The sequence below is a fragment of the Cricetulus griseus genome, chromosome 2, assembly GCF_003668045.3.
Source record: "Cricetulus griseus strain 17A/GY chromosome 2, alternate assembly CriGri-PICRH-1.0, whole genome shotgun sequence".
In the NCBI taxonomy this organism is placed as follows: domain Eukaryota; kingdom Metazoa; phylum Chordata; class Mammalia; order Rodentia; family Cricetidae; genus Cricetulus; species Cricetulus griseus.
In genome coordinates this window covers 420,451,280-420,477,677 of record NC_048595.1, presented here as the reverse complement: position 1 = coordinate 420,477,677, position 26,398 = coordinate 420,451,280, and the positions used below count along the sequence as shown (strand labels likewise).

General features: G+C 38.7%; 3 protein-coding genes and 1 long non-coding RNA gene across 23 annotated transcripts in view; 2 read left to right on the top strand and 2 right to left on the bottom strand.

Moving 5' to 3' along the window:
* The window catches only part of Kansl1l (KAT8 regulatory NSL complex subunit 1 like), an 83,740-nt gene extending 81,924 nt beyond the window's left edge, over positions 1-1,816 (top strand). For all 8 annotated transcript variants that reach the window (XM_035441017.1, XM_027397124.2, XM_027397126.2 and 5 more), the window contains one exon: positions 171-1,816. In XM_035441017.1, coding sequence (XP_035296908.1) covers positions 171-401 — 231 coding nt within the window. In that variant the 3' untranslated portion in view covers positions 402-1,816. The remainder of the gene's footprint in view (positions 1-170) is intronic.
* Rpe (ribulose-5-phosphate-3-epimerase) lies at positions 1,671-19,815 on the bottom strand. 4 transcript variants are annotated; one of them, XM_027397129.2, is made up of 7 exons: positions 19,642-19,815; positions 19,012-19,043; positions 13,308-13,387; positions 6,892-7,031; positions 5,608-5,742; positions 5,095-5,181; positions 1,671-3,438 (listed from the first exon to the last, which is right to left on the bottom strand). In XM_027397129.2, exons 1-7 carry the CDS (start codon positions 19,750-19,752, stop codon positions 3,316-3,318), a joined length of 708 nt encoding a protein of 235 aa, XP_027252930.1. In that variant the 5' UTR covers positions 19,753-19,815; the 3' UTR covers positions 1,671-3,315. The 4 variants fall into 4 exon arrangements, with proteins under 4 accessions (XP_027252930.1, XP_035296909.1, XP_027252931.1 ...); XM_035441018.1 differs by having other exon boundaries at positions 19,631-19,810; XM_027397130.2 differs by lacking the exon at positions 19,012-19,043 and having other exon boundaries at positions 19,631-19,812.
* Positions 19,816-19,924: 109 nt separating this feature from the next.
* Positions 19,925-26,300, top strand: LOC113833584. 5 transcript variants are annotated; one of them, XR_004768685.1, is made up of 4 exons: positions 19,925-20,131; positions 21,188-21,318; positions 21,429-21,628; positions 24,752-26,300. It is a non-coding gene; the product is annotated as an uncharacterized LOC113833584 (long non-coding RNA). The 5 variants fall into 5 exon arrangements; XR_004768686.1 differs by having other exon boundaries at positions 19,925-20,219; XR_004768683.1 differs by having other exon boundaries at positions 19,925-20,555.
* The window catches only part of Unc80 (unc-80 homolog, NALCN channel complex subunit), a 176,704-nt gene continuing 174,755 nt past the window's right edge, over positions 24,450-26,398 (bottom strand). For all 6 annotated transcript variants that reach the window (XM_035441010.1, XM_035441013.1, XM_035441011.1 and 3 more), the window contains 2 exons: positions 25,738-25,937; positions 24,450-24,971 (listed from right to left, as the gene is read on the bottom strand). In XM_035441010.1, the coding sequence (XP_035296901.1) occupies positions 24,705-24,971; positions 25,738-25,937 (467 nt within the window). In that variant the 3' untranslated portion in view covers positions 24,450-24,704. The remainder of the gene's footprint in view (positions 24,972-25,737; positions 25,938-26,398) is intronic.

Here is a 26,398-nt window from a genome sequence, read left to right as displayed (position 1 = left end):
AAGAAGTAATTCCTTAAGATCAAGAAATTCTCAGTATATTCCATTTTGACAGAAGAAATGAAACCTGAACTTAGATGCTCAGAGAATAATTATAAAAACTGACATTACAAATTCTTTAACAAATAATCAAGTTAGTTGGAACTTAACTGTCAAAATGTTTCCCCTTTCAGTCTTTGCGGTGGGAGCGACGAGCTTTTCCGCTGAAGGATGAGGATACAGCAGCCTTATTATGCCAAGATGAAAGAAAGGATCAGACTGAGGGGGCAAGCACAGCCTTCCACGATGAAGTCTTCTGTAGCACTACACCAGAAAATGGCCACCCTCCAAAAATGCAGTTAGATGGAATGGAAGAGTATAAAACCTTTGCTATAGGAGTTACTAATGTTAAAAGAAATAGGTGACAGGGAACATATTAAGAAAACTATGTAACTGTGAGGAAAAGAGGGGAAAAAGAAACCTAAACCCTCTTGTGGATCTCCCACTTCCTCTGGTCACAATTCAGAAAAGGAGGATGTGTTGCCTGTGTCCATCTTTAACTGTTCATGAAACAGGCCAGAGAAGCTTCTTTTTCCTTCCTGAATCACAGAAGTAGCTAGCTTTTCACCTACACAAATGCTAGTAACTTGTGTTTGCCGATAATACAGATCGAAAGCACTAAGATATTAACTGCTGCAATTTGATGACAAATCACATTATGGGGTAACTGTTAAGGTAAAAGCCCCTCCCTGACAATATAGTTGGGTTTGCATCAAGTGACAACTACTCTTTGTTTCTATTCTCATGGCAGTTCACTAAAATTGCCTCAATTTATGAGAATGTACTAGTGTGTATACAGAACATATACATACACACTTGCACACACGTAGTCTTAAAACTGCATGTATGAACTACTCTATGCAATGAAAGTTGACATAAATATATAGCACAGGTGTGGACTGATAACAGATATCTGAAAGTTTTGACTATGGAGAGGGAGTTGTTTTTTCTTTTATTCTAAAAATTGTTTAACCAATATAAGTTATTTATGAAAATTCTTATATCAAATAATACAGTATTCATTTATTTGAAATCATTGTTCTTTCTTGGACTAACCACAGACTTTCTGCTTACTCCTAAAAGAATTAAGAGAAGCAACTTAAGAGTTTAATATATTGATACATTTTGAAAACTATCGTCTTTGAAAATTCACCCTGAGTTTTACTTGCTTTATGTACCTCTTTCCAGACAGCAATTTAAAATGTAAGACAGCATACAAATCATAATATGGTTGTAAGTCTAGCTAATGTATAGCTAGAAGCTTCTAATTTGGTTTCTTCTTGCCATTGCTTATTCAAATACCTACTCTTAATAGGCTCCTAGATCAAGAATTCAAGTTTTTCAAAGACTAAGACTTTAATGTAGAATGCAGAGGAGTATACATTAAAGAAAATTCTTTTTGGAGCTATAATACCATTTTTTTTTTCTAGATGAAAGTTAAGGACAATTTGTATCAACCACTTTTTGTTATGCAAAGAAAGTTTACTCAATTTGTAGTTCCCATAGTCCTGAAAATCCTGGCTTAGTGTCTGTGGGTTACATACTTAAGGTTTTGTTGAGGATTAGAAATTAAATTGGTCCCTGCAAAAGGGGGGTGGGGGAACCATTCAAATTCAATACTTACAAACTTTTGCTTATAGTTTTACTGTACATTTATTTTTAAAGAAAAAGATAACAAAAGCCAGAAAAATACAAGTTGTCCCAGCAAATAAATTCAAATCTTTGTCATGAATGATATTATAATCTTCTACATAGTTTTTTAATTAAAGTTATTTCTATATGCCTTGTATTGTGTGATTTGATTAAATGCACAAGCTTTTCCTAAGCCAAAAATAAAAACAAGTATAATAAACTTTACCTTATAGGGCAGGAAAAAGCCTCAGCAAGCTGTTTCATGCCTACGTTTATCAGTGTTCTTATAATTTAATACCTATTTCTCAAAATTCATAGTAGCCTGAAGAAATTTCATGATACTGGTTGTATTCTTGTCATATTCAAGAGTGGGACTGAAGTCGCTGATACGTATTTCCAGTGTCTCAGTAACTGGAAACACCGTTATTAATACTTAGTTTAGCCTACTTCTTCTTTCTTAAAAATTATATAGACATCCTTGGGGTCAAATCTGTATTTCCAGGGTATTCTTGACTTACTCTGATTCTGCTAGAAGGTATAGGTACTGAAAATAAAAAATGTTAAAAACCTTCTTACTAATGCAACTCTTAAGAGCTGGTTGTAGTCAGAGCAGTAGGACATACCAGAAAGCCTGCTTACTGGACCCTTTCAATGTACCAGCCCAAAAAATAGCTGCTCTAACAATTATACGACAATCTAGGCATTAGTGGAATTATACCAAAGTGCCTAATAACTCACAACATACACATGCTTGCCATTTTTTGTGGAGCGTCCCCTACAGTCTTAAGAGTAGAACTATAGGCTTTCCAGGATCATGTTATATTTTTAATTCTCAACACATGTTATTTATGGTTCCATTCAACATTTATGGTTAATAGTGGAAAAAAAAAGGTTGGGTAATTTTTAATAAGATCAAAGAACTAGAATGGGGCCAACCTGGATTCAACCCCGTGGAGCTTCCGAGACAGACTATATGGTTCCTTTCTGCTAACAGCTATCACAATGGTATTATTTCACAGCCCTAAGAATGGTGGTTGAGTGAGCACCAGGAGTAGGAAGGAATTACTGAATAGCCTGCTGTGATAAAGTCTGTGCTTGCATTTCAGAAACCCTCGGCTTCATACATTATTTTTATATTCTTTAGTAAACCGAGTATAAGGAAAAATAAAAATGTTTCAGATGCCAGACCATGACATGACACCCCACCAAAGCTTCTAATTTTAGTCCTTTCCATTCATATTCTCAGGCATATAAACAAACCACAAATGACATGAAACAGAAAATATGGATGTCATTTGCTTTAGGGATAAATCAGAGAAACAACAGAACATTCTTTTTAAAAATACAGAAAAAAATGGTTTTCATAGTAGCTAATTTTCCTCTTTAGGCAATAAGACACATTTCTGTCTGTAATCCTAAAACCATGTTTTCACTCTTTACAAAAAAATCATTTTCCCAATATAAACATTTCATCATGCTAATCTCTAAATGGCATCACTAAAAAGGTAGTTATTTCTAACCTCTTGAACATCCTGCACAATTGAATTTAATCACTGGAATGCAGCACTGCTTCGATTCAATGTGATTTGGTAGTTAATTTTCCCAGTAAAAAAGATTTCATGAGCAGAGACCAGGTTTCTTGTGGCTTCATCGATCAAGAGAGCGTTTCTGAGCAGCTTCTGAACAGACATTCCTTAGTAAGTTGATAACAGATCTGGGGTCGTCACTCCTCATGATGGCACTGCCAGACACAATCATGTTAGCTCCTGCCTGCAAGAAGTACATGGCTGTGCATTAGAGTGGAAGGAAGGAACACAGAAGCCCCAGAGCAGCCTTTCCACCCTTGCCTCTGCCAGTGCTTTTCTAAAACCTGACTACAGTGCTCTAATTCACCGAATGAAGAAGGGACAAAGTTTATAAATGAGGCCACACATTTATTTGCAAATGTGTCTACCAAGTCACTGGACTATTGGTTAACTAGTCCTAAGCGCACTCAGTACCTCTGTCAATACATACTTAGATAAAGCTTTGAAGTCTTAGGTCCTCAATTCCATTTAGGCCTTTCCTAATGCATACCCATGACCCCGGTCACTAAGGAAACAATGTAGCTGTTTGTTTCTAGAAAGTCTGAAGGGAGATTGTGTGAAAATGAGAAGCTATCATTTTGTCTCAGAAACAATGCAAGAATGTATCTTTATGTTTCTTAGGATCCAGCATGGCTAATAGTGCTTTAGAAAACTTTTAAATGTGGAGGCAAAGAGATGGGCGTAGGAGGAACACCCTAAAAAGCTCAAATGAGATAGCTCCAAACATAAGCTCTGGGTCTGGGATCTAAGCTGAGGGAAACCAATCTGTTGTGTAAAACAAGCTGCAAAATCACACGTTGAGGAAATTTCTCCAATGAGACCCAGTCACCCAACACCAGAGTGTTATATCTCCAATAACATTCTTTCTTGGAGATAGAATCTATTAGGACTATAGGACTATGTCTTTAGTTTGAGCAGGAACAGCACTGCTGAAAAGAAGAGTTCAAAACAAAGCAATTTAATAGGATCTAACAGGCCATGTGCTCAGTGATCATCTGTCCAGCTGCTTTCAAAATACTTATCACTGCCAAGACTTTTTTATTTTTTAAAGCTAGGGTCTTGCCATGTAATCCAGGCTGGCCCGGAACTTACAACTCACATTCCTCCTGTCCCTCCTATCTCTGCATTCTCAGTAACTGCCAAGCGTTTGATGGTTTGTATCCAGCAGAAAACTATGGCCATTATAAATGACTCTGAATAAAAATGAGCCATGTGACATAATCACCTGCTGTCCTCTAGGAAGGGCTTCCATCTAATAACCATGTGACCTAGGGTCACCTAGAGTTCTCAGGAAGCTTTTGAGGTCTAATGACCATGTAATTTAGGGTTACCTGTAGTTCTCAGGAAGGGCTGCCATCTAATGACTTATGGTCACATGCAGTTCTCAGGGATGCTATCTTGTGACACCCCAGAGCAGAACTAAGCTAGGGTAGTTCCCTAGACAAAACATACTTAGCTTGGCAAATGGGAACTAGGCCTTGACTTTCAACAGAAATAGATATAGCCATTTCTTATAAGACACAAACAGGTAGCTAATACTTTTAAATACTAAGAACAGCATGATTAGGTCAGTTAAATTTCTCTATTTTTCTTCAGTTGAGAAGTATCTTTTTAAAGAACTTAATGGGTTTGTTAAGGATTAACATTCAACACATTCTTTCTGGAAAACAGGGTTTACTATTGAGCAATTTATGTATTTAGAGACTCACTTGGTCTTTACTTTCCTACATTTGAGCAAAAAATATTTTCCCAAGGGGGAAAAATCAAATTGAGCAATTCTTTGGTGATAGGACTTTCCTGCAGATTGCATCTCCAGGAACTGCCCTAGTCACAGTCTCACCTCCGCGCATTTCTGAACAGTGTCAGGACCTACTCCACCATCGACCTCTATATCCAAAGTTGGGAACTGGGTCCTCAACCAGTGAACCTAGACATACACAAGAAACAGTGACTCCTACAGTGGACATGCAGGGGAAAGCAACCAAGTACACAAAACATCACAGCTGACACGAGCTTAGCTCTATACAATATGTTATTGGGGATCGCTTTCAATAGACTGAAGCATATTATGTTAAAGTAGTTTAGCAAATGACATTCAATTTGTGATGGCTTTGCAAAGACTAATGAAAACTCTCAAGTGATCCAAGGTCACAAAAATAACAGCTTAAAAATTTTGCAATATGGTTAAAATGTTAGCTTTTATTTGAAAAACGTATCATACTGTATTACAGTATCTGAAGGCATCTTTGTCCCCTGACCTCCAAAGCAGGACATGACTCAAAGACATGCAGTCATGACTACTGAATACCACCTATAGTAAAAACCTCACCCCAGAAGAGAATATTTCATTTACCTTGGGCATCATATCTTCCATGAATTTTTGTCCTCCAAACCCAGGTTCTACAGTCATTACCAAGGCCATATCTATCTGATTAGCCCATGGGGCCAAATATTCAACTGTTGTTCCTGGTTTGATGGCAAGGCCAACCTGCAACAGACAAATGCTAACTCACATCATTTCCCTATTGTATTATTATGGCCTAGTTAAAAAAAAAAAAAAAACAACTTATAAAACATAATACAAATTATCCAGAGAACAACATCATGTTTTTGTTTGTCTGTTTGATTTGGATTCATCTTTGCTACCTTATTTTTTGTTTTTTTACTAAATATACATATATATATTTATTTTTTCTTACAATCTTTTTTGATCATGCCCTCAACACCTCTTAGATCCTCCCTACCCACCCAACTTTATACTCTCTCCTGCTCTCTCTAAAAAAATACACATGGGCTGGGCAGTGATGGTGCACACCTTTAATCCCAGCACTTTGGAATCAGAGGCAGGCGGATCTCTGGGTTTGAGGCAAGCCTGGTTTACAAAGAGAGTTCTAGGACAGCTAGGACTATACAGAGAAACTCTGTTTAGAAAAACCAAACCAACCAAACAAAAAACAGACAAAACAAACAAACAAAAAGAACAAAAGCCTCCCCCACAACAAACAAAGACATGGAGTTCTTTTTGTATTGGCCATCTACCCCTGGGGACTGGGACTGCCCTAGAGTATGGCTGACAGTAAAACTCCACTGTATAGAAAAGTGATTTTCAGGGCTAGAGAGATGGCTCAGAGGGTAAGAGCGCTGACTGCTCTTCCAGAGGTCCTAAATTCAATTCCCAGCAACCACATGGTGGCTCACAACCATCCGTTATGAGATCTGGTGCCCTCTTCTGGTATGCAGATACACATGGAAGCAGAATGTTGTATACATAATAAATAAATAAAATCTTTAAAAAAAAAAAAGTGATTTTCTCCTTGCCAGTGGGTATCAATTACACATAGCTTCTTTTCCAAGGTTGCACCCTGTGTATCCACTTACCCCTCTAAGTGACACATTCAGGCCAGACAGGGTCCTAGCACTGTCATTTGTTTATTTTTTTAAGGTAATATGGCCATTAAACGTGAATGATTCCAAAGGAGTAACCTTCAGAAACATAGTGGGATATATCTTACAAACTTTCATACTTTAACTCTGGACTCCCAGCTGCCCACATCCAATCCTTTATCATGTTTTTCCCCACCTATCTTTCAAACTTTGATAAGAACTGGTCTAAAGCAAGTTCCTATCATCCACTTACCTTCATCCCATTCTCCCTGATATCTTTAATTAAAGCCCCTGGGTTGTCAGTTGCCTCCAGATGAAAGGTATATTGATTGGCACCTGCCACAGCCATTGGCTTTACCCACTGTTCGGGCCTAGATACCATCATGTGCATATCTGGAAAGAAAAGACATCTCCTGTTCATACTCAGAGGAACACCTGGCTCACAGGATGAAATCAGCCTATAGGTTTTTTTGTTTTGTTTGTTTATACTTTGTTTTGTTTCAGCTATACTTTGGTATAGATAGTCTCATCCTAAAGATAGTTTGGCTATATTCACTTATGAAATAGTTCTTCTACAAAGAGCACATGCTGCTATATATGAAAAGTAATGAGAAGAAATCAGAAAACTGAGGTGTAAGTTCAGGAAATACCACTTTCAAAGGTTTAAAGAGGTCGTACTACCTATGCTGCCTTGTTTTCTTTCAGAAAGCTAACCTTTACTGAACTTTCATGGCACCACAAATGGATGAGACAATAAGAAAAGTAAGATAAAATACAAACTAGGTTGAACAGCTAATGCCAGAACTAGGAGGACTCGATGTCAGAGAAACAGGCAGTAAGGAGGATGGCAGAGCTCTGCAGGCTGCAAGGCCTATTGAGATGAGAAACTGCAGGTTTTAGTGAAGTGACAAGGTCCAACTAAGGGGGCTACTGTGACAGTAGCCCAGGAAAACACATGCTGAAGGCACAGACACCTAGAAGGAGAAAGGAAAACAAACAGAGCCAAAGATTTGGCCTAAGCAAGTAGAAGAACAGAAGTACAGTTTACTGAGTGACAGGAGAGAGGCAGCAGGCTGGGGAGGGAGGCTGGAAGCCTAAAACTTCATGTACATAAACACAGTACGTAGAACACAGGCATGGTCTTCTTAAAAGATCTTAAAACTGAATGTGTTTCATGAAGAAAGGCCAAAGAGGCAAGATGAAAAGATAACCCGTGACCAATTCTGTGTGGTACAGTGTGGAAAGTAATGTTTTTATTTTTGTCAGAAGTATATTTCCGGCCTTACTATGCTGTATTTTAAAAATAAATTCTAATACTTCATAAATTAACTAAGATTATAAAAGTCAAAAGCTTTGTAAAGGAGTTAGACAAACCAGCATTACAGTGCGATGATATATTGCTTATGATCTAATAAAGCTTGCCTGGAAATCATAATGCAAAGCTAGCCACAGCCACAGAGGCCAGGCAGTGGTGGTACACACCTTTAATTCCAGAAGCCATATTAGTTAGCCATAAAAGCTGGACAGTAGTGGTGTGCAACTTTAATTCCAGCACTAGAGAGGTATATAAGATGGGAGTAGGATCTCAGAGCTGGCATTCAGTCTTAGGCAATTAGTCTCCAGCCACATTGAGGACAGAATCGCCCCAGCCTTGGTTGAGGTAAGAGCTCTCTGGTGGCTTGGTTGCTTTGCAATTCTGACCTTCAGCTTGAACCCCAATATTAGTCTCTGGGTTTTTATTATTCATGCTACATTACAATATATTCTCTAAACTAACAAAAACAAATAAAAACATGTTAATAGGTAAAAACTTCAGGTAAGATAAGCAGTCTTCAGACAGAATCTAGCACTCTCTGGCTGATATTGGCTAGATGTATGTACAGTTGCTATATGTATTAGACATTAGAATGAAGACATTTCCAAGTACTAATTAACACATGAAATATTAATAGAGATTATATTATAGAGATTATAGAAGACCTCCTTTTTGCATAGTTTACTTTGTGAAGCTTCATTTTGGAAGTTTTCTGGTGTCAACTATGGTTTAAAAACATTAAGCCGGGAGTTTCAGAAATAAACACTTGGTGAGTTTTATATTGACAATCTGAGTTCCAACTCTTTTTCCCATTGTAGAAGGAGAAAATCAGACCCCACACCAGCTTGCTCTTTGAGTCATCCCTCTGACTACTGCCGGTTCACAACTTTCCAGATGGCTGAAGTGATCACATCAAATGTCATGGTATTCACAGTGCTTATGATTGAGTTACCCTATTTCGATAAAATCATTAGTGTGTGTGTGTGTGTGTGTGTGTGTGTAAGTGTGTAATATGTATGCATATCATGGTACCCATGTGGAGGTCAAAGGACAACTGTTAGGAGTCTGATATTCTTGTTCCACAATGGAAAAAAGGGTTAGAACTCAGCTTGTCAAGCCTACATAACAAACACTTTTTTATACCCTCTGGGTTACCTTGATGACCCCTGTTTTTTACTTACTATCAGTAACACAGCATGAGTTTAATAACGGTAAGTGGATAAGTCATAAATGCTTCCTTTATTATTATCTCACATTATTGCAAGGACTATAGTAAGAAAATTTCATAGAGACAGCATTCACATAATTACAGTACATGTTCTATTCTACTTTCTTATGAGTTTTGCTTACTAATCACTGTGCTTAATTATATGTTATGCTTTTAACACAGATATGTGTATGAAAACCATTAATGATGATATATCCTGCAGTAGCAAATATTCAGACAAGATATTCCTTACTTAAAAATAAGCACATCATCTTGTTAGTAAGAAATTTGCATTCATCTTTAATAAATGGTAAAATCATATGTATACCTATTACTTTATGGGTCACTACCAGTAAAGGTATAGTTTATATGCTTATTTTATCTGTATACCCAGGGCTGTGTAAAAATTTCTCAGGGAAAAAGGAGTCAAGACTGGAGGAAGTTTAAGAAGCCTTGCTCTACATCAGGCACAGTCTTGTACATGGTCCTATAGTACCTTGGAGATGAGGAGGATCAAGAATTCAAGGCCAGCCTGAGCTACATGAGATCCTGCTCCCACATCCTCCCCCCCCCCAAAAAAAACCCAAACACCATGTTCTATGTGTATTATGCAGTATATGGGAAGTGACTTCTAGATACAGGAAGATACTTCTAGATCACAATAGGCAATCAAAACTTTATAAGAACATAGATAGTTTTTGTAGGCTAACTAAGTACTCTGGGCACATTTAAAGTAGGCGAGGCTCAACTGTGATGCTGTAGAGGTTAGTCATGTTAATGCACTTTTGACTTATGATGTGTTAGCCTACAATGTATTTACAGGAACACAGCCCTGTAATAAGGTAAGAAGCATCTATCTCTAGGTGTGGCTGAGCACAGAACACAGCAGCTTTCTAATACTACAGTTTCTTCTTACAAGTTCTTTGGCAACAAACACAAGATATTTTCTTTGAAGTGACAAGTTTTCTTTGTCAGTTAAAAACAAGAAGTCTGTAAAACAGTCATTTTCTAAACCAAACAATTTAGCTGTTATTTTTTTTCCCCCCAAGAGAAAAATGGTGTTTGGAAAAAGCAGCCAGTTCAGCTCATAAAGTAGTACAACGGTCTGGCCAGAGAAAAGTGTGAGCTCAAGTGAAAAGCATCACCACAAGCGCAACAGAAGTGCTTTGTTATTCCTACTCTGTCACATGACAATCAACAGACATTACCCAAAGACAAACTTATTAAAGTAAATATTCTAAGTTGCTTCGCCAAAGATACATACTGCATACACAACAGTAGTCACTATGGGGAGGAATCCAATGCCACTGCACCACTGACTTGGTTATGGCAGCAAAAAAACTAACTCACCACTCATTTGCAGCACCAGCATAGGCAATGACAAATAATGTTTTAGTATCATGACAATAGCTTTGACCTCATAAATGAGCTACAGAGGATTTCCAGGGTTCCCTAAGTATAGACCACACTGCCTTAGACAATAAAGGCTTTTCTTGTTATTTCTTAGATTTTTTTTTTTTGTAATCAAAACTAAGAGTGGTTCAGAGCTTTTCAAGTAGCAAGGCCAGCTGGTACAGATCTGTAAGATAAGCATTTCCAGTTACTAAGACAGGAGGCTTCCAAGTTCAAGACCAGTCTCAGCTAAGGGAACTCAGGGAGACCCTTCCTCAAAACTAAAAGTAGGGCTAGGGAGATGGCATAGTGGATAAGTGCTAGCCATGTAAGCCTGACAACCTGAGTTTGATCCCTGGAACTCATATGAAAGGCTGATACAGCAGTGTAGTCCCATTTGTAGACCCAGCACTCCTACGATGAGATGAGAGGTAGAGAGGAAAATATCCAAGAAGCTCTCAGGCCAGCTAAGTGGAGTAAGACAGTAAGACAGATGCTGCCTCAGTAGGTGGAAGGTAGAAGATGACTTCCAAAAGTCCTTTGACCTCTCCTCCACAAGTGCACTGTGTCACTGTAACATACATACTTGCACACATATGCACATGGCACACTCATGCACACACACACAAATATGTATACATATAAAGATTTTAAAGATTTTTGAAAACAGTAACAGGTTGTGGTGGGAATTGTCATGTGCAACCCAAGTTCTGATCTCTGTTCCACAGAAACCAGAAGAGGGAGTTATAGGTGGTTGTGAGTCACATGATGTGGGTGTTGGAATCCGAACCCTGGTTCTCTGTAAGAGCAAAAAATTGCTCTTAAGTGCTGAACCATCTTTCTAGCCCTGTCTACTTCTTAAAATGCGGTCATGCATCAATTATCTAACAACCAAGATCTAACACAAAATCAAACTGTTTAACTATAGAAAACAAAGACCTCAAACCCCAAGTATTAACATAGTGTATTTATCCTTATTTTGAACAAATTTCATAAAATATTAATTAGCAAATTTATATGAATATACATCATACATAACTTCCAAGTTCCAGAAGAAAAAAGTGGATTGGATATGGTGGTGGCAATAGTGTTACGGAGGAGAGAATGTTATGACAAGAGATACAGGAAATAGTGAGAATTGAGAAGACAAGTCAAAAGAAGAGTAAAGGAAAAAACTAGTGAAAAACATTACAAAGACAGAGCAGTAGAAAAGGGGGCTACTGTATGTGGGAACAGTATGACTTATTAATCATTTCTCACATCAGAGAAACAATTTAATTTTAAAAAGTCACAGTACACAATACAAGTAGATTCAAGAAGAAACTTATTTTGAAAACTCCTTTCCAAAAAAATTTTTTTTAACACTAAGATTATATTCAACTACATGAAACTGAAAAAGATGAACATGTTGGTAGACATGAGGCAATAATGCACTTTTTTTTTTAATCCTCTCAAAATGGATGAATCCTTTCCCAGGTATGTCTAGGCACAGGCTAGATAAGGGATGGCTAGCAATAAAACCAACACAAAATTGTATACTTTATATGAGATGTTTGTTTTTGTTGGGATTTTGTAACTCAATTGTGTGATTCTCAGGTGTGAACCTGTATATGACAATAACATGTTGCATGTCAAAAAGTTGGACACACTTGCTAGAGGCTGCACAAGTAGGACTAATAGTCTGCATTTAGAAGAAATGTCCATGGTTGCACTGCTGACAGTAGTCAAAGACATGTGCCTAATGGGAATGAGAAACTAAATTTTTATTTTAATATAAATACTTAAATATGGGTTTTAGAGCTATCACACTAAACATTTCAGCTAGCATCCCTCATAAAATTGTTCTATGGCAAAAAACTTTAGTTTTATTTAATTATACAAGTTTTATAAAATATTATGAACTTGAATCTGTTCAAATAACTTCTAGGTTGGAGTGATCTAAAAAACAAAAACAAAACAAAACACTAAAATACAACCCCCTCCAAAAGAAACAAAAAAACCCTTTATATTTACTATTTCATAAAATGAAACATATCTTTAGAAAGCCCACATTTGAAAGAAAGACATTGGCTGTTGGACCACTTAGTTGAATCATAAATGCAACTACTAGTTAATACTAAATGTAATCATGTTGGTTTAGCCTTAAGAAAAGCAAAAGTTGGGGATGGAGAGAAGACTTATCAGTTAAGAACATGAGCTGCTCTTCCAGGACCCTTGTTCAGTTCCCAGCACCCACATGGCGGCTCACAACCTTCTGTAACTCCAACTCCAGGGAATCTAACACCCTCTTCTGGCCTCTGAGGACACTGTGCACACATACATGCAGGCAAAACACCCAAACAAATAAATTATATATTTTAAGTAATATATAAACAACAAATATGGATTTGTAAATGAATTATAAAAAAAAATCACAAGTTGAGTTCTAGGTGTACCTTCACAGCTCTTATAGTCCGTTCTAAGAAGATTGAAAGGTAGATAAAGTTAGTTTGCACCGGGTGCTTAGAAAGGCCTCTCTGAGGAGTTAACAAATGACCTGAGGGCTGATGGTGAGGCCCTCAGCAGAAGAGTTTTTCCAGGCAGAATCAGGTTCATGGCCCTGGGGAAGGAGAAGGGTGTTGGATTGCTATGATCAAGCTAATGAAGGCCCAGCACAGGAAGAAACAGGAGAAGAGGACAAGATGAATTTGATCAACAAACTTTTTCCTTTATGTAAGCAATATAATCAGCCTTAAATGGTTAGCAACCCACTTACCAAAGAAAGGGTCCTGGCCTAGCTGCTTTCGGAGGCTTTCAACCACAGGGTGACCAAAAGTGATGTTGGGAACAAAATGCCTACAAGACAAAAAAATAAATAAAATCTTACTCTGAAAATATTTTCAAGTTCACATCTGCTTTATCAATATGAATTTTGACACAGGAGGAAGGGAACATTTGGGATTGCAATTTTTTTTCCCATATAGTCCTTAACATTTTTAATATTAGACAAAAAAAAAAAAGGCAAAAATAACCAGGTAAGATCAGGTTTACAATTAATGTATGCTGTCATATAAATCTTCAGAATGACAAGTCTAATTCATAACCCATGGTGCAAGCAGAAATGGAAAGATGACAAAAGACAATTTCTGACTTGCTCAAGTGGCACATTCTTAATAAAGGATACTAACAGGTGTCCTGAATCAGCCTCTAATCCACTTCAATCACAGAGCACTAAATGACAGTTTATTTAAACCCTTTAAACAATAACCATTAAAAAAAATAACTTGGTATTACAAATAAAACTGCTATGAGCACAGTAGTTCAAGTGTCCCACAAGGACACTTGCTCAACTATGTTCACAGAAGCTTTGTTCGTAATAGCCAGAACCTGGAAACAACCTAGAAGCCCCTCAAACAAAGAATTGTAAAGTAAATTGGTACATTTACATAGTGGAGTATTACTCAGCTGTTAAAAACAATGATATCAGAAAATTTGAAGGCAAATGGATGGAACTAGAAAAAAAAAAATCATCCTGAGTGAGGTATCCCAGATCCAGAAAGACAAAAAACAGTATGTACTCACTTCTAAGTGGATACTAGATGTAAAGGATAACTAGGCTACAATCCACTGTGCCAGAGAGGCTAGGTAACAAGGAGGGCCCAGGGAGAGACACATGGATCTCTCAGGAAATAAATGGGAAATAGAAGAGATCTTGTGGATGGACTGGGGGCAGATGGATATGGGAACATGAGGGATTGGGTTAGAGGGTCAATGGAGGGGGAGAGCACTAAAAGAGATGACTGGAAAAGGGGAGTCATTTCGAGGTCAGGTAGAAACCCTAGTACAAGGGGAATTTACAAGGATGACCATCAGCAAAGACTCTTAACAATGGTGGATGAGTAGCCTGAACTGTGACCTGGCAGGACTTCCAGTGGAGAGACTGGAACACTAGACCAGCCACACAACCTTTGACCTATAGTCTTGTCCTGCCCACTGGACATGTGTGTGGTATGTGTGTGTGTTGGGGTGGGTAAGAGTGGCAGAGATTGTGGGAGTGGTCAACCAATGACTCATTCAGCCTCACACCCATACCAGGAGAGCGAACCCACCCCTGACACTGCCTGAACCCAGAGGCCCGATGACCCAGAGACCTAGGATAGACCTAAACACACTGAACAACAACAAAAAAAGTCAACATAATGATGCCTAATGATATTATGCTGTACTCAAAGATTGGTGACTACCTCAGTTTATCAGAGAGCCTTCATCCAGTAACTGATAGAAACAGGTGCAGAGACCCACAGCCAAACATTGGGCTGAGCTTGGGAAATCCTGCTGAAGAGAGGGAGGAAGGATTGTATGAGCCAGAATGGACAAGGACATCACAAAGGAACCCACAGAAACATCTAACTGGGCTCATAGACGCTCACAGAATCTGGGCTGACAGTCAGGGAGCCTGCATGGGACAGACCTAGGCCCTCTGCATATGTGTGACAGTTGTACAGCCTGGTCTACTTGTGGGACTCTTAGCAGTGGGAGTAGAGATTGTCCCTAACACTTTGACTGGCTTTTAGGAACCTATTCCTCATACTGTGTTGCCTTTCCTAGCCTTAATATAATAGAAGGACCTTCGTCCTATAGAAACTTGATATACCATGCTTTATTGAAAACAAAGAAGGAGTGGGGTGGAAGTGGAGGGAAGATGGAGGGAGGGGAGGGGAGGTGAGGAAGGTGGGAAAACTGTGGACGGGATGTAAGATAAATGAATAAATTTAATCAATAAAAGAATTCTTGCAAGGGCAAATACTTATAAAAGCAATTTTGTAAAGCTGTGTTAGAAAAAACTAAATTGATGCTTATTGGAGCTAGTAGTATATTGAGAGATTAGTTCACTCCAGATATTGTATTGTCCTTCACACCTAAGACTACTAAAACAGATATGATTTACATTCTGTTTGAAGAACATGCTAACATCCTTCAGCCAGTCAGTTAACAATCAGTGTAGATAAGTTCTCTAACCAACAGATCCTTGGAGGTTCCATTTCTACTATTTAGAAGATTATTCTACTGCCTCCTAAGAGCAATCACTATCAGAGTTCTATGACACACATTAATTACTTACACTAGAAATAAGGGTCAGGTCAAAGGCATCAACCCCAAATAACTATTCTACAACTTTACAAAAAGTCTTTAATTGCATATACTGTTCTTTTAATTTACTGTCTCATTTATTATGAAAATAAACACAGTGACAAAAGACAGGCTGAGGAGCTGAGAAATAAAACAAATTTACTTGAGAAATACAAGTATAACATATAAAAACTACTGACCCTCAACTTTTGTGAGCACAAAATGCATCAACACACACACACACACACACACACACACACACACACACACACACACACCCCAAAACAAAAAACAAAACAAAAACTAAAGGCTTGTTACTAAGCCATAACCAAAAAGGACAAAAACCCAAGTATGAAGTCAGGTGTCTTAGAATTGCCTGACAGCACCAAATATCCAGGGATCTACAGCCTTTTTATGAGGGCTACTGAGGTTCTGAAGACCCAAGAACAGGAATTTTTATCAAATGCCTCAAAGATTTCTTATCAGAAATTCTAAATTAATTCACTCTAAAGTAAAGGAATTCTAAATTAATTCTAAAGTAAAGGAATTCACCAGAAAAGCGAGTTTTATCATTATTTTATTCAGACATTTCCCTCCTTGAATGTAATCCTTTGGAGGAAAGTGTGAAAGAAAATTCAACCAGGGACTTGCTGGTATTGAGCTGTTATAATGTGTGAATATCAGTTTCCTCTCTCATCAGGTTCCATCACCAGTGCTATACTTTAGTTATAGCTAGAATGCAGTCTACTGCAGACAAATCAACAAACAAAACTCTAAGAGGATTAAAGTCTGTACAAAATGTACCAAGACTGGAACCAGAAAACAATATTCCTGTGAATCAGGAACCATAGAGTCACTGGCAGGTTGCAGTTGGCAGACAAAGTTAAGAAGCAAAACTGAGCAGAAGAGATGGGCTGGAGGGGATAAGGCACAGGACACAAATGTTTAACTTGCTAAAGGTGTTTGCTTCACTCAACGGCAGCCCATCATGGCTTAATCAGAAAACAGAACACAGATGCCAAAGCTTTGATATCCCCAACCATGCCCCACCCCCAAAAGTCAGAAACCCAGTACCCATGTGAAACTGCTCCAATTTAAAATCCTGATGATTAATTTAGAAATAGATATTTCCTCTGCTCCCATGGTTGGGATCAATCCCTTCAAGCCACCATCCTGTCATGATATGTTTTGTGTTTTCCTCAAAATTGTTTTTGCAGAAAATAAATCTGCTCTTCATTTTAGATATTTAACCATACTTGTGTCCAGCCACCTAGTGTTTTCCAACCCAGTTTTTTACTTTCTAGATAAATTCAGTTTTAAGCAGCACAGAAAGCTGAGGGGTGAAGTGGAGAAGGGAAGGAAATATTTTGAGGCAGGCCACCTCTTTGTAAAGGGATCCCACAGCTCACTTTTGTCCTGTTGCCCTGGAAACACCGCCCCACATGGCTAAGGAGGTGACACCAGCTCTATCAGGTTTTGTCTACTCAGGCAGGACGAAGGGAAAGAAGCTGTACTTCCTTAAACTGGTTTCCTCTTTTGCAAATGATGAATAGAAACAGCTTTTACTTCAAAAACAAATAAAAGTAGGTAAAGATAAAAAGTTGTGAAAAAATGTACATGAAGAATTTAGGTTTCCAAGCTAGTCCTTCCCAGCAAATGTAGAATTAAAAAGAAAAAAAGTTTGTCTTAATTTACGAACATCTGCAACAGGGGCAGGGAGTCTGTTGGGAGGGGGAAAGGTAATTCTTAGAGTCGCTTCCCACTATTACTAAGCAATGATAATATGGCTGCACAGAGCTTTACTTCAGACCCTGCAGAACATTAGGAGAGAGAGAAAAGAAAAAATATAAATTACTACTTGATGTCTGAGGACAGAAAATGTCCTAAGAGTTCTGTAGACTTCAAGGGCACACAGAGGCATTTTGAGACATAGTTACATTCCTTCTACCTTGGCCCACTGTTTTTTGTTTGTTTTTGTTTTTTGGGGGGGAAGAGGGAGACTCCAGGCAGGGATTCTCTGTATTATTTTGGAGGCTGTCCTGGAACTGGCTCTGTAGACCAGCCTGGCCTCGAACTCAGAGATCCACCTACCTCTGCCTCCCGAGTGCTGGGACTAAAGGCATGGTCTACCAACACCCCAGCCTGTTTGTTTGTTTTTTGATTTTTCTTTTTTTTTTCTTTTTTTTTTTTTGCTCTGAGACAAGGCACCTCACCTTACTCTTCACTGACAAAACACTAACCTCAAAAAGTACCTGATCAGCCCACAGGGTCCTAGCCCTACCCAAAGAACTAGATAAGTAAGCAATGCTGAGAGCAGGAGACACACTCTTACCTAATACCAAATGGCCAGCTCTAAAAATATGCTCACAGACTGACCAGGTCATATTTATATATTTAGGAATATGTATGTATTTACATATAATGTATGTAATAACAATTTAAAAGGGGCATGGATTTGAAAGACAGCAAGGAAGAAGGTGGTATATGGGAGGGTTCAGTGGGAGGAAAGAGAAGGGGGAAATGATGTAATTATGTTATAAACTCAAAAAATAAAAGAATTTTTTAAATGAGTTTTAAAAAAAGTACCAGAACAGAAAGTCAAGTGCTTCTAAATACTGCTATCACCAATATTCCTATTAGCAAACTGAAAGAAATGTTCTCTGTTCATTCATTCTGTATAAACAGACTCACAGTTATACGTGTTGCCTGTTCCACCTGAGACACCTAAGTTTCCTCAGGCACCAAAAATAAAGCCGCCATCTGTATGGTACACACTTTGTTCAGTCAAGGGCTTTCAGGAAGTGTTAAGAGAAACAAGAGATTTAACCACAGTGCGCAAAGCAAGAAAAACTGCTACAGAGTGGCCAGTGACATTAAAGAAAAGGTGCCTCTGAGTGTGATGGCCCATGCCTATAATCCTAGCATTTGTGAAATTGAGGCAAGATTCTGAGTTTGAGGCCAGTTTGATTTACACAGACCTTGTCTCAAAACCAAAAAGAACAACCCCCAGTTTCACCCCGAACAAGAAAGAAACAAACTAACCTCTTGGAAATAACACATATTTGCCAATGTGACTGAAGGTAAACAGATTTTGCTTACTTGAAATAAATTTATTTTCTACCTCAACCTAAGGCTTTTTACAATTCTATGCGGAACTTCCAATAGGAAATATTAGTCAAAGCCAAGAAGATTCAAGGTACAAGTCTGTCACAATCTTCTGTAATCTTGAGCAAGTCTTATGGCCTCCTTTGGGTCTTTGTTCATTTACTCCCTTTATAACCGACTTAGGAAACTCGTACCCTGATTCTGAGTATTATAAACTATAACTACAGTGCTTAAAAATTACTTACAAAAAAACTGACCTCCCTGAAGAGCAGGGTGCCTGAAGAAAAAATAGACAGGAAAATCAGAATTCGGATAGTTATTCGATACAACCAACAACTGTAGCGAATCTGTTACACGTCTGGCACTGGGCTTGCTCATTTCATGTCTCCAAAGACGCGGAAGCGTTCTATTATCAATAATAATACTTCCATTTTCCAAACCCTGAAACCGAACCTCCATGAGGGCCGAAGCGGCTTGTCTAAAACAAGTCAGCAAGTGGTCCAACTCAGTAATCACAGCCAGGTGTCAAGCTCGTAACCGTGGGCGAGCCTGTCTCCCAGCCTTGTCGCGGACTAGTTAGCTGAGTTTGGACAAGTCGTGCCTGTCACGTTGGGCCTCAGTTTCTCTACGAGTTCAGGAAAGAAATGCCCTGACTACTGAAGGTGGCTAGTACCACAGGTGACTGGCGGTGGGGAAGGACTTGGGGGCTGGGCCCCGAAGGCAGCCGGGGCCGGCTCGGTGCCCTCAGCAACGCGCCCGGCGAGGCCGCCCGTCGCAAAGGGGCGCCGTGCACCCAACAGGCGCTCGCTGAGGTGCAGCGACGCGAGCCGCGCGGCCAGCCCGCCCCGAGCCCCGCGGAGTTACCCGTCCATTACATCCAGGTGCAGGTAGTCGGCCCCCGAGTCCAGCATGCGCAGGCACTCGGCCCCTAGGTTGGCCAGGTCGCTGTTGAGGATGGACGGGCCGATCTTGCAACCCGACGCCATGGTGCCGGTTCCCTAGAGCGAGTGAGCCCACGAGAGCCCGGGCCAGCCAAGACTTCGTCCCGATTGGGCGCGCCGCGCTGGCTCCGCCCCCTCCCACTCCGCACTCTCTTCCGGACTCTGCCGGAAGCGTCTGCCCTGCGGCGAGGAAGTCCCGCCTCCTGCTGGGGGCGGGGCTGTCAGCTGGCTAGCCAGGAGCGGAGCCGGGCGGAGACCTTCTGCCTCCTGTCTGGGTTTTTTCCTGAGCCTCTGTCATCTCAGCCTCTTTTTTTTTTTTTTTTTTTTTTCTCCTTTTGTAAGGAAAAATAGTTTAATGGTGCAAGAAGGTAACGGGCCGACCAGCTAGACTACCGCCTACAATTCAGGAATTTGTTTTGAAAGTGTAATTTTTTTTTTACTATTTCATACATGTATGCCTTATATTGTGATCGTAGCCCCGGTCACCCGCACTTACTCTTCTTCAACTCCTGGTGATCCTTTTCTTCTTCCTAATTAATCCCTCTCCTACTTAAATATCTCTGTGTGTCTGTAGGTTTTGTGCAGATAGCCACGGTTGCTTGTGCACTAGCAATTGCAGCATGCCTGTCGTACCCAGGAGACAGCATTCCATAGCACTTTCCCCCACCCTCTAGCTCTCTTACAGTCTTTTGGTCCTCTCTTCTGTGATACTCCCTAGTCAAGGTGCCGAGAGCAGTGACTGCTGAGTACTCAGTATACGAGTTTCTTAGGCTTCTTTGGTCCTACTTCCTCTGCTGTAGACCGATTTGATACAGTTGTTTATTATCCAGCCATAATTCTTGAAATGGGTAGGTGTCCTAATGCCAAATGTGTTCAGAGTCTGGGTCAGGAAGAAATGCAAAGCTATGTGAAGATAAACATGAATTAAACAAGAGAAATTCCTAAAGGACAAGGATAGGATACCTCATAACTTTATTCAAAACATAGCTGGTGGTAATTTAGATGCCATGGTTTCTGGGGCCACAGTCAGATGACAATCAAGTCTTTAATGTTCTGACTTGGACTACCAGGATTCCAGCAGGTCGTAATCTGGGCAGGGAAGTCAAATTGGCTACTTGTCTTCCATATCTGCATTCTGCTTTATTTTGAAAGATGGGGGATGGGAAGTACTTATAGATGGATATCAATTGTATACAGAAGTGGAGGGAATGATTGGTGACTTTAGGCCAGGTGTAGAGTGCAGGTATGGAGAACAAGAGATGAATAAAAGAAGGCACATTCCAAGTCTTCAAAAATGAACCGGAATGAGCTAAACCATTTCCAAAGGAGAGAAATGAAATTGGAGCACATTAAATACTTTTAGATTATTTTTATTATATGTGCATATTCAAACACAGAAGTCAATAGCTTTCATAAATATCTTTCATAAATGTCTCAGTATTTATTCATATGCATTTTTCCATGCTCTTTGGTCATTCAGTATTCACAACAGACTTCATAGTCTTCTGAGGGAAGTTGGCTGTGTAGTCAATCCTTTGTTTTTACCTACAAAATGGCTAATAAAGGACTTTAATCCCATGGTCACAGTGACTATTAAAAAATATCATGGAGGTACGTAGATTTATGATCCTAAATGATCCTTAAATAATATAAGTAAATTTATCATAAACTTTTCCAAATACATTCTGCCCTCAACTTGTTTTTATTCTCCTGAGTGTCAGATCAAAGTCTGCTTCTGAGATGCTGCAGTTGAGACCCACAAAAGTAAATGAGGACGTGGGACATTTTACTCACTGCTGAGACACAAGGCCATGGACTGGAACTGTGAGGTCACGGAGCAACAGTGGGACTCAGTGTGACAGCAGCAAATTCTGGAAAATTCTCTGGTAACTCAAGGAAGTTCCTGTGTAACTCAAAGAAGGTATTTAATTCATGTTTTGGATTATAATTCTATAACCCTTTCTTCCCTATAGATCTCTGCACATACACTATTATTTCCTTGGAAACTCTAGGAGGTGGGCAGCAAAGTGGAGAAAGTTCTTCACTGACTGAAACAACAGATGCTAAAAGAGAGATGCTGTCTTGTCTTAAATTATTCTTGGAGGCTTGATGTATCGAACCATTAGTTGCCTCCAGCACTGCTGTGTGCCCAATTGTGCCCTTTCACACTGTAGTTCTTAGTGGCTTATTCCAAGGCACTCAGTAACTCATTTTCCTTGTCAGAAGAATCAAGTAATTTAATAGAATTATAGAAAATAGTGAATGCTGCAAATGAAAATAAAATGCTTGTTCTAGGAAATTCTGCATCCAGATTAAGCTGCTTTAATCTGAATAGTATAAATCTGTACCCACTATCATGGATGATATATTTTTATTCCAAGGTCTCTCTCTATAAAGTTACTTTCCAGAGGACCAATGTCCATTGAATGTAATTTTTTTTAAGACCTGGTGAAAGTGGGTGTCTGTTTTATCCTTCCCCTGAATGAGATAAGTATTATGAAGCATCATAGATTAAGAAATAAATCTATTTTACTAATATTATAATGATCATGAGTGATAATTAGTTCTTAGTCACATTTTGAATATTACAAAAGATTGTCAATTAACTCAAACTTTTTTTCTTATCTTCCCTAATTTTCTTTAAGTTATTCCTTCCAACTCCAGTTAACAGTATTCCTGAGAATACATTTTGTGACAGTCTTATGCACATACATATAGATACTTTAGTCACCACACATAACATTCAACACATTACATTCAACACGTTTAAGGACACCTTAAATGGAACAGATGCACACATTTGCAAAATTTCAGAAGTCCAACACGAGAGAGAGCATTTCCACTCTGTAAGTCCCTATTTCTCAGAGTGGACAAGTCTCCTTTGTTTTTTAAAGGTAAAACATTACTTAGCATATTGAAAAAATTTCTAATAGACTTCCATACATGACAGCGAATGAGTCAGGTTAAAAGGCAGACAGACCAGTAAATTCTTTCTCAAACAGCCCAACACATTTAAAATATATAAAGATATTTAGAGTTATTGTTGAGTATTTATCAATTCATTGACCTCTGTACTTCTTAAATATCTGACACAATTATAGAGATTTTGAATCAGGAATCCAAACACTGGAACAAAGCACATAGACGCACATAACTCAGACACTTGTAATTACCAGACATAAGGCCTCTAATGCTAATTGAGCAGCATAGTTTGTAACAGGCAAATACATCAGCTTAGAACCAGAAAACCACTTGCATATCGGCTTCTGCACTTAGGGACAAACTCAGCATTAAGTATGAATGATGTGAAGATGTTATAGCACATAAAAGAGGTCCATTTATCTCCTTGATTTCCAATACTTGTTCTTAACCAGAAGGCCTGGAGGTGATACCACCTTGATTTTCTCAACTGGGGGATTTTAAATTTTATTCTAATTAATTTATAGATAATTCCTTGCTCGTGGTGAGTGGGGCTGTAGCCCCAAAGTATATGCTTTTATAAGTCACAATATAAACTGTGCTTATTTAATAAATAATTCTAACATAAATATCATTTTTCTTTATGATTTGTTTGGGTTTATAATTCTCCTCTTTATATATACGTACATTTCATAGCCAACATAATCAACATTTAAGCATATAGAATATATTTAAACTCATCTCAACATAATCAAACTCTGTTTAACTTCTACTTGAAGACTAAAACACACACACACACACACACACACACACACACACACACACACACCATACCAATGTAGGTATGTAAATACCTTTCAATGCTTAGTAGTTTTACATAACAGTTCTCTAATGTAAACTGCTAAATTTATGAAACCTACTTATGAACTGTGTGATGCCCAGCCCTTTAATAACCTACTAAGTACTGGCCTCACAAGCCTTCCCAATTTTATTTTATTTTTTGAAGTAACTGCACTTCAAGTTAAAGCCCTATTTGTAATATATACAAGCTGTCTGAGTCTATGAAGAAATTGATTACTCTGTATGTTTCCTCATTAATGGCGATCTCCTAAGGATCATAGGATATTTGACTACTGAGAAAAAGTTCTTTTCTGATCTAGTCCTAACAACTTAACTTTAATGTATGAAAATATGCCCTCAGGGGCAGGCACAAGGACTGTAATGGAAAGCAATCCCCATTCCCAATAGATCCATTCTAGACATGGACGTAGTCAGGGCTAGAAGTAGGAATGCCATCTCTTTCAAGCAATGCTATTTACATTTAGCTTTTTATAATTATATAGTGGCCTATGTTATTAATTCAGAATCATATCTGAGAATTTCTAGAGCATTTTGTCTTAGTGATTGGTATGAAATGATGTGTGGTATTAGAATTTTGATTTTTAGCATGCAGTGAAAATGAAAGTTAAAAAATAATTTTTGAAAAGTTCACAGCTCTGAAAAATAGCATTTTGTTCTTTTAATTACTGAGTATATTGTTGACCAAAACAAAAATAACTGCAGGGTTTGTAATTTAGTTTCTCTAATTATTTTTCTTATTGGTTGTTTTTATATGAATTGCTATGCATATATAGCCACATAATGTAAATTTTTTAAACTATAAAAATAAACATTTTCATGAGATGTATAATGTATCTTAAAAGACTGCATTCCTTTTAGAACATATTGTTAGTATTCTTATGAGGGAAGCAATAATATATATTCTCAACTGACTATATATTATATATATATATATATATATATATATATATATCTTAGCTGCTCAAAGCGAGCTATTCACAATGTGCAGTGAAATGGCTCTTTCCCCTTATCCTTCCCTGCTTTTATGGTCTTCACATGACTAAAGCTTTAGCTATTGGTTTTTAAGATGGTTATGACACATTAGGAGTTTTGGCAGCAAAATCCTCTCAGACTTAATGCCACCCACTGGTTGTAAAGTGATGTTTTGGAATTAATCCTTGTCATCAAAATCGTTCCGTTGTTAGCAGTCTTCTGTGTCCTGCTCCTGTGATACAGAGCTAAACATGGGACTCATCTAGTGCTGTGTCTTTCTCCCCCACCTCAGGAGGCGTGAAAGTGAACTGGCTGGACAGCAGGGGGTTCTCCATGCCATTGTCCTCACTGATATGAAGGACAGTGTCTCCATGCTGTAGGAGGCTGGATGTCTCAAGGCCAGTGAAGTCATCAGGGTCCGAGAGTTGAGTGGAGAGGGGACTGTGTGCTGCAGCAACTTGTACTTCTGTATCCTCCTTTTTTTCTCCTTCCTCAGCAAGAAGGGGCTCACTCTGTGACCAAAAGGATCATAACATCATGGACAAGCAGGATGGGTACCAGAGAAGAACATAAAAACCACTGTACAGCAGCTCTAACTGGACAAGAACTCAAAGGTGAACCCAAGCTCCAGCCTCTGTCACAGGGAGGATCTATAAGGGCCCGTCCAGCTTTCAAAGCATTGGTCTTCTATCCTTTGACTTATAACTATTTTTAGGGGGGAGGGGCCATGCTTATCTTATAGGCTGTAAAAATGAACTGATATAAATGATGTGCTACAGTGTCTTTTAACTATTAAAGCCCATGCAAATGTATATGCTAATATTACCCTTTAGTTTTCTTAGACAATAACATCAGAATATGGTACCTATAGAAATGTATTCATAAAAGCAAAATAAAACAATACTAAGACAATGAGGACAAACTATAAAGTTCATCTGATCTTATAGGACATAGAAAACTATGTGATGGCTTCATCATATGCTTTAACTGAAAAATATTTAACTGTGTATCAAATCAGTGATTATTCCAGCTGAAAGATAACTTCTTTCATGTTTTCCACTAAGACATGTTTTGGTCCTTCTTATTTATAAATACATTATTGGCCAACCATTTTATATTTTGTATTTCTTTTTCACAATGGTAAAAGAGGTTATCTGTTTGGGCAATAATGTGTTACAGACCCAGACTTAATTATTCAGAAGAAATGTGCATATTTAAGTGGTTCCTGCAGATAAGTACGCAGGGAACGGGCCTTGCCTGTCTCTGCGGTGCCCTCACCTGCTTGGGAGACACACTGTGAAGATCCGCAACAACAATGGCGGGAGAGGATGTGAGCACCGGTTTGTCGGTCCCTTCCGGCTTCCCAGAGGAGCCTGGGCTGCAGCCCTGTGGTTGGCCTGTGGCAGGAAGTATGTCTGTTGGGGTGGCTGTTGGCTCTGGCTGAGCCTCAATGAAGGTCACAGATCGCTTCTGGTCAACTGTAAGTTAGAGGTGAACCAATAAGTAGGAGAGAAATTGACTGCTGATGCTTAATAATTGGCATTAGCCAGTGATTTCATCATAAAGGCATTGCTGGTTTGTAATAAATGAGACCCTATATGGCCATTTTAGGCATTTTGATTTCTTCTTATATAGAATAGAACTGAAAAGAGAAAACAATTTTTACATAAATGGCCTGACACGAGATTTGCAAAGGTTAACTTATCATAATAACCCTTCTAGTGATGTTTATTCTAGAACCAAAAAGCCCAAGAGTTATTCACTGCGCCTTTGCCTTTAGTAAGAAGCAGAATGGTCTAATTCCTGGATCGAATAAAGAAAACACGAGCTTTTCCATTCCAGTTTCAGAGTGTTAACAATTTACCTTGGGTCGTTCCACTTATCTACGTTTACCAGGGGTGGGGAAAGGTTGGGGGAGATGAGAAGAGAAAAAAAAGTA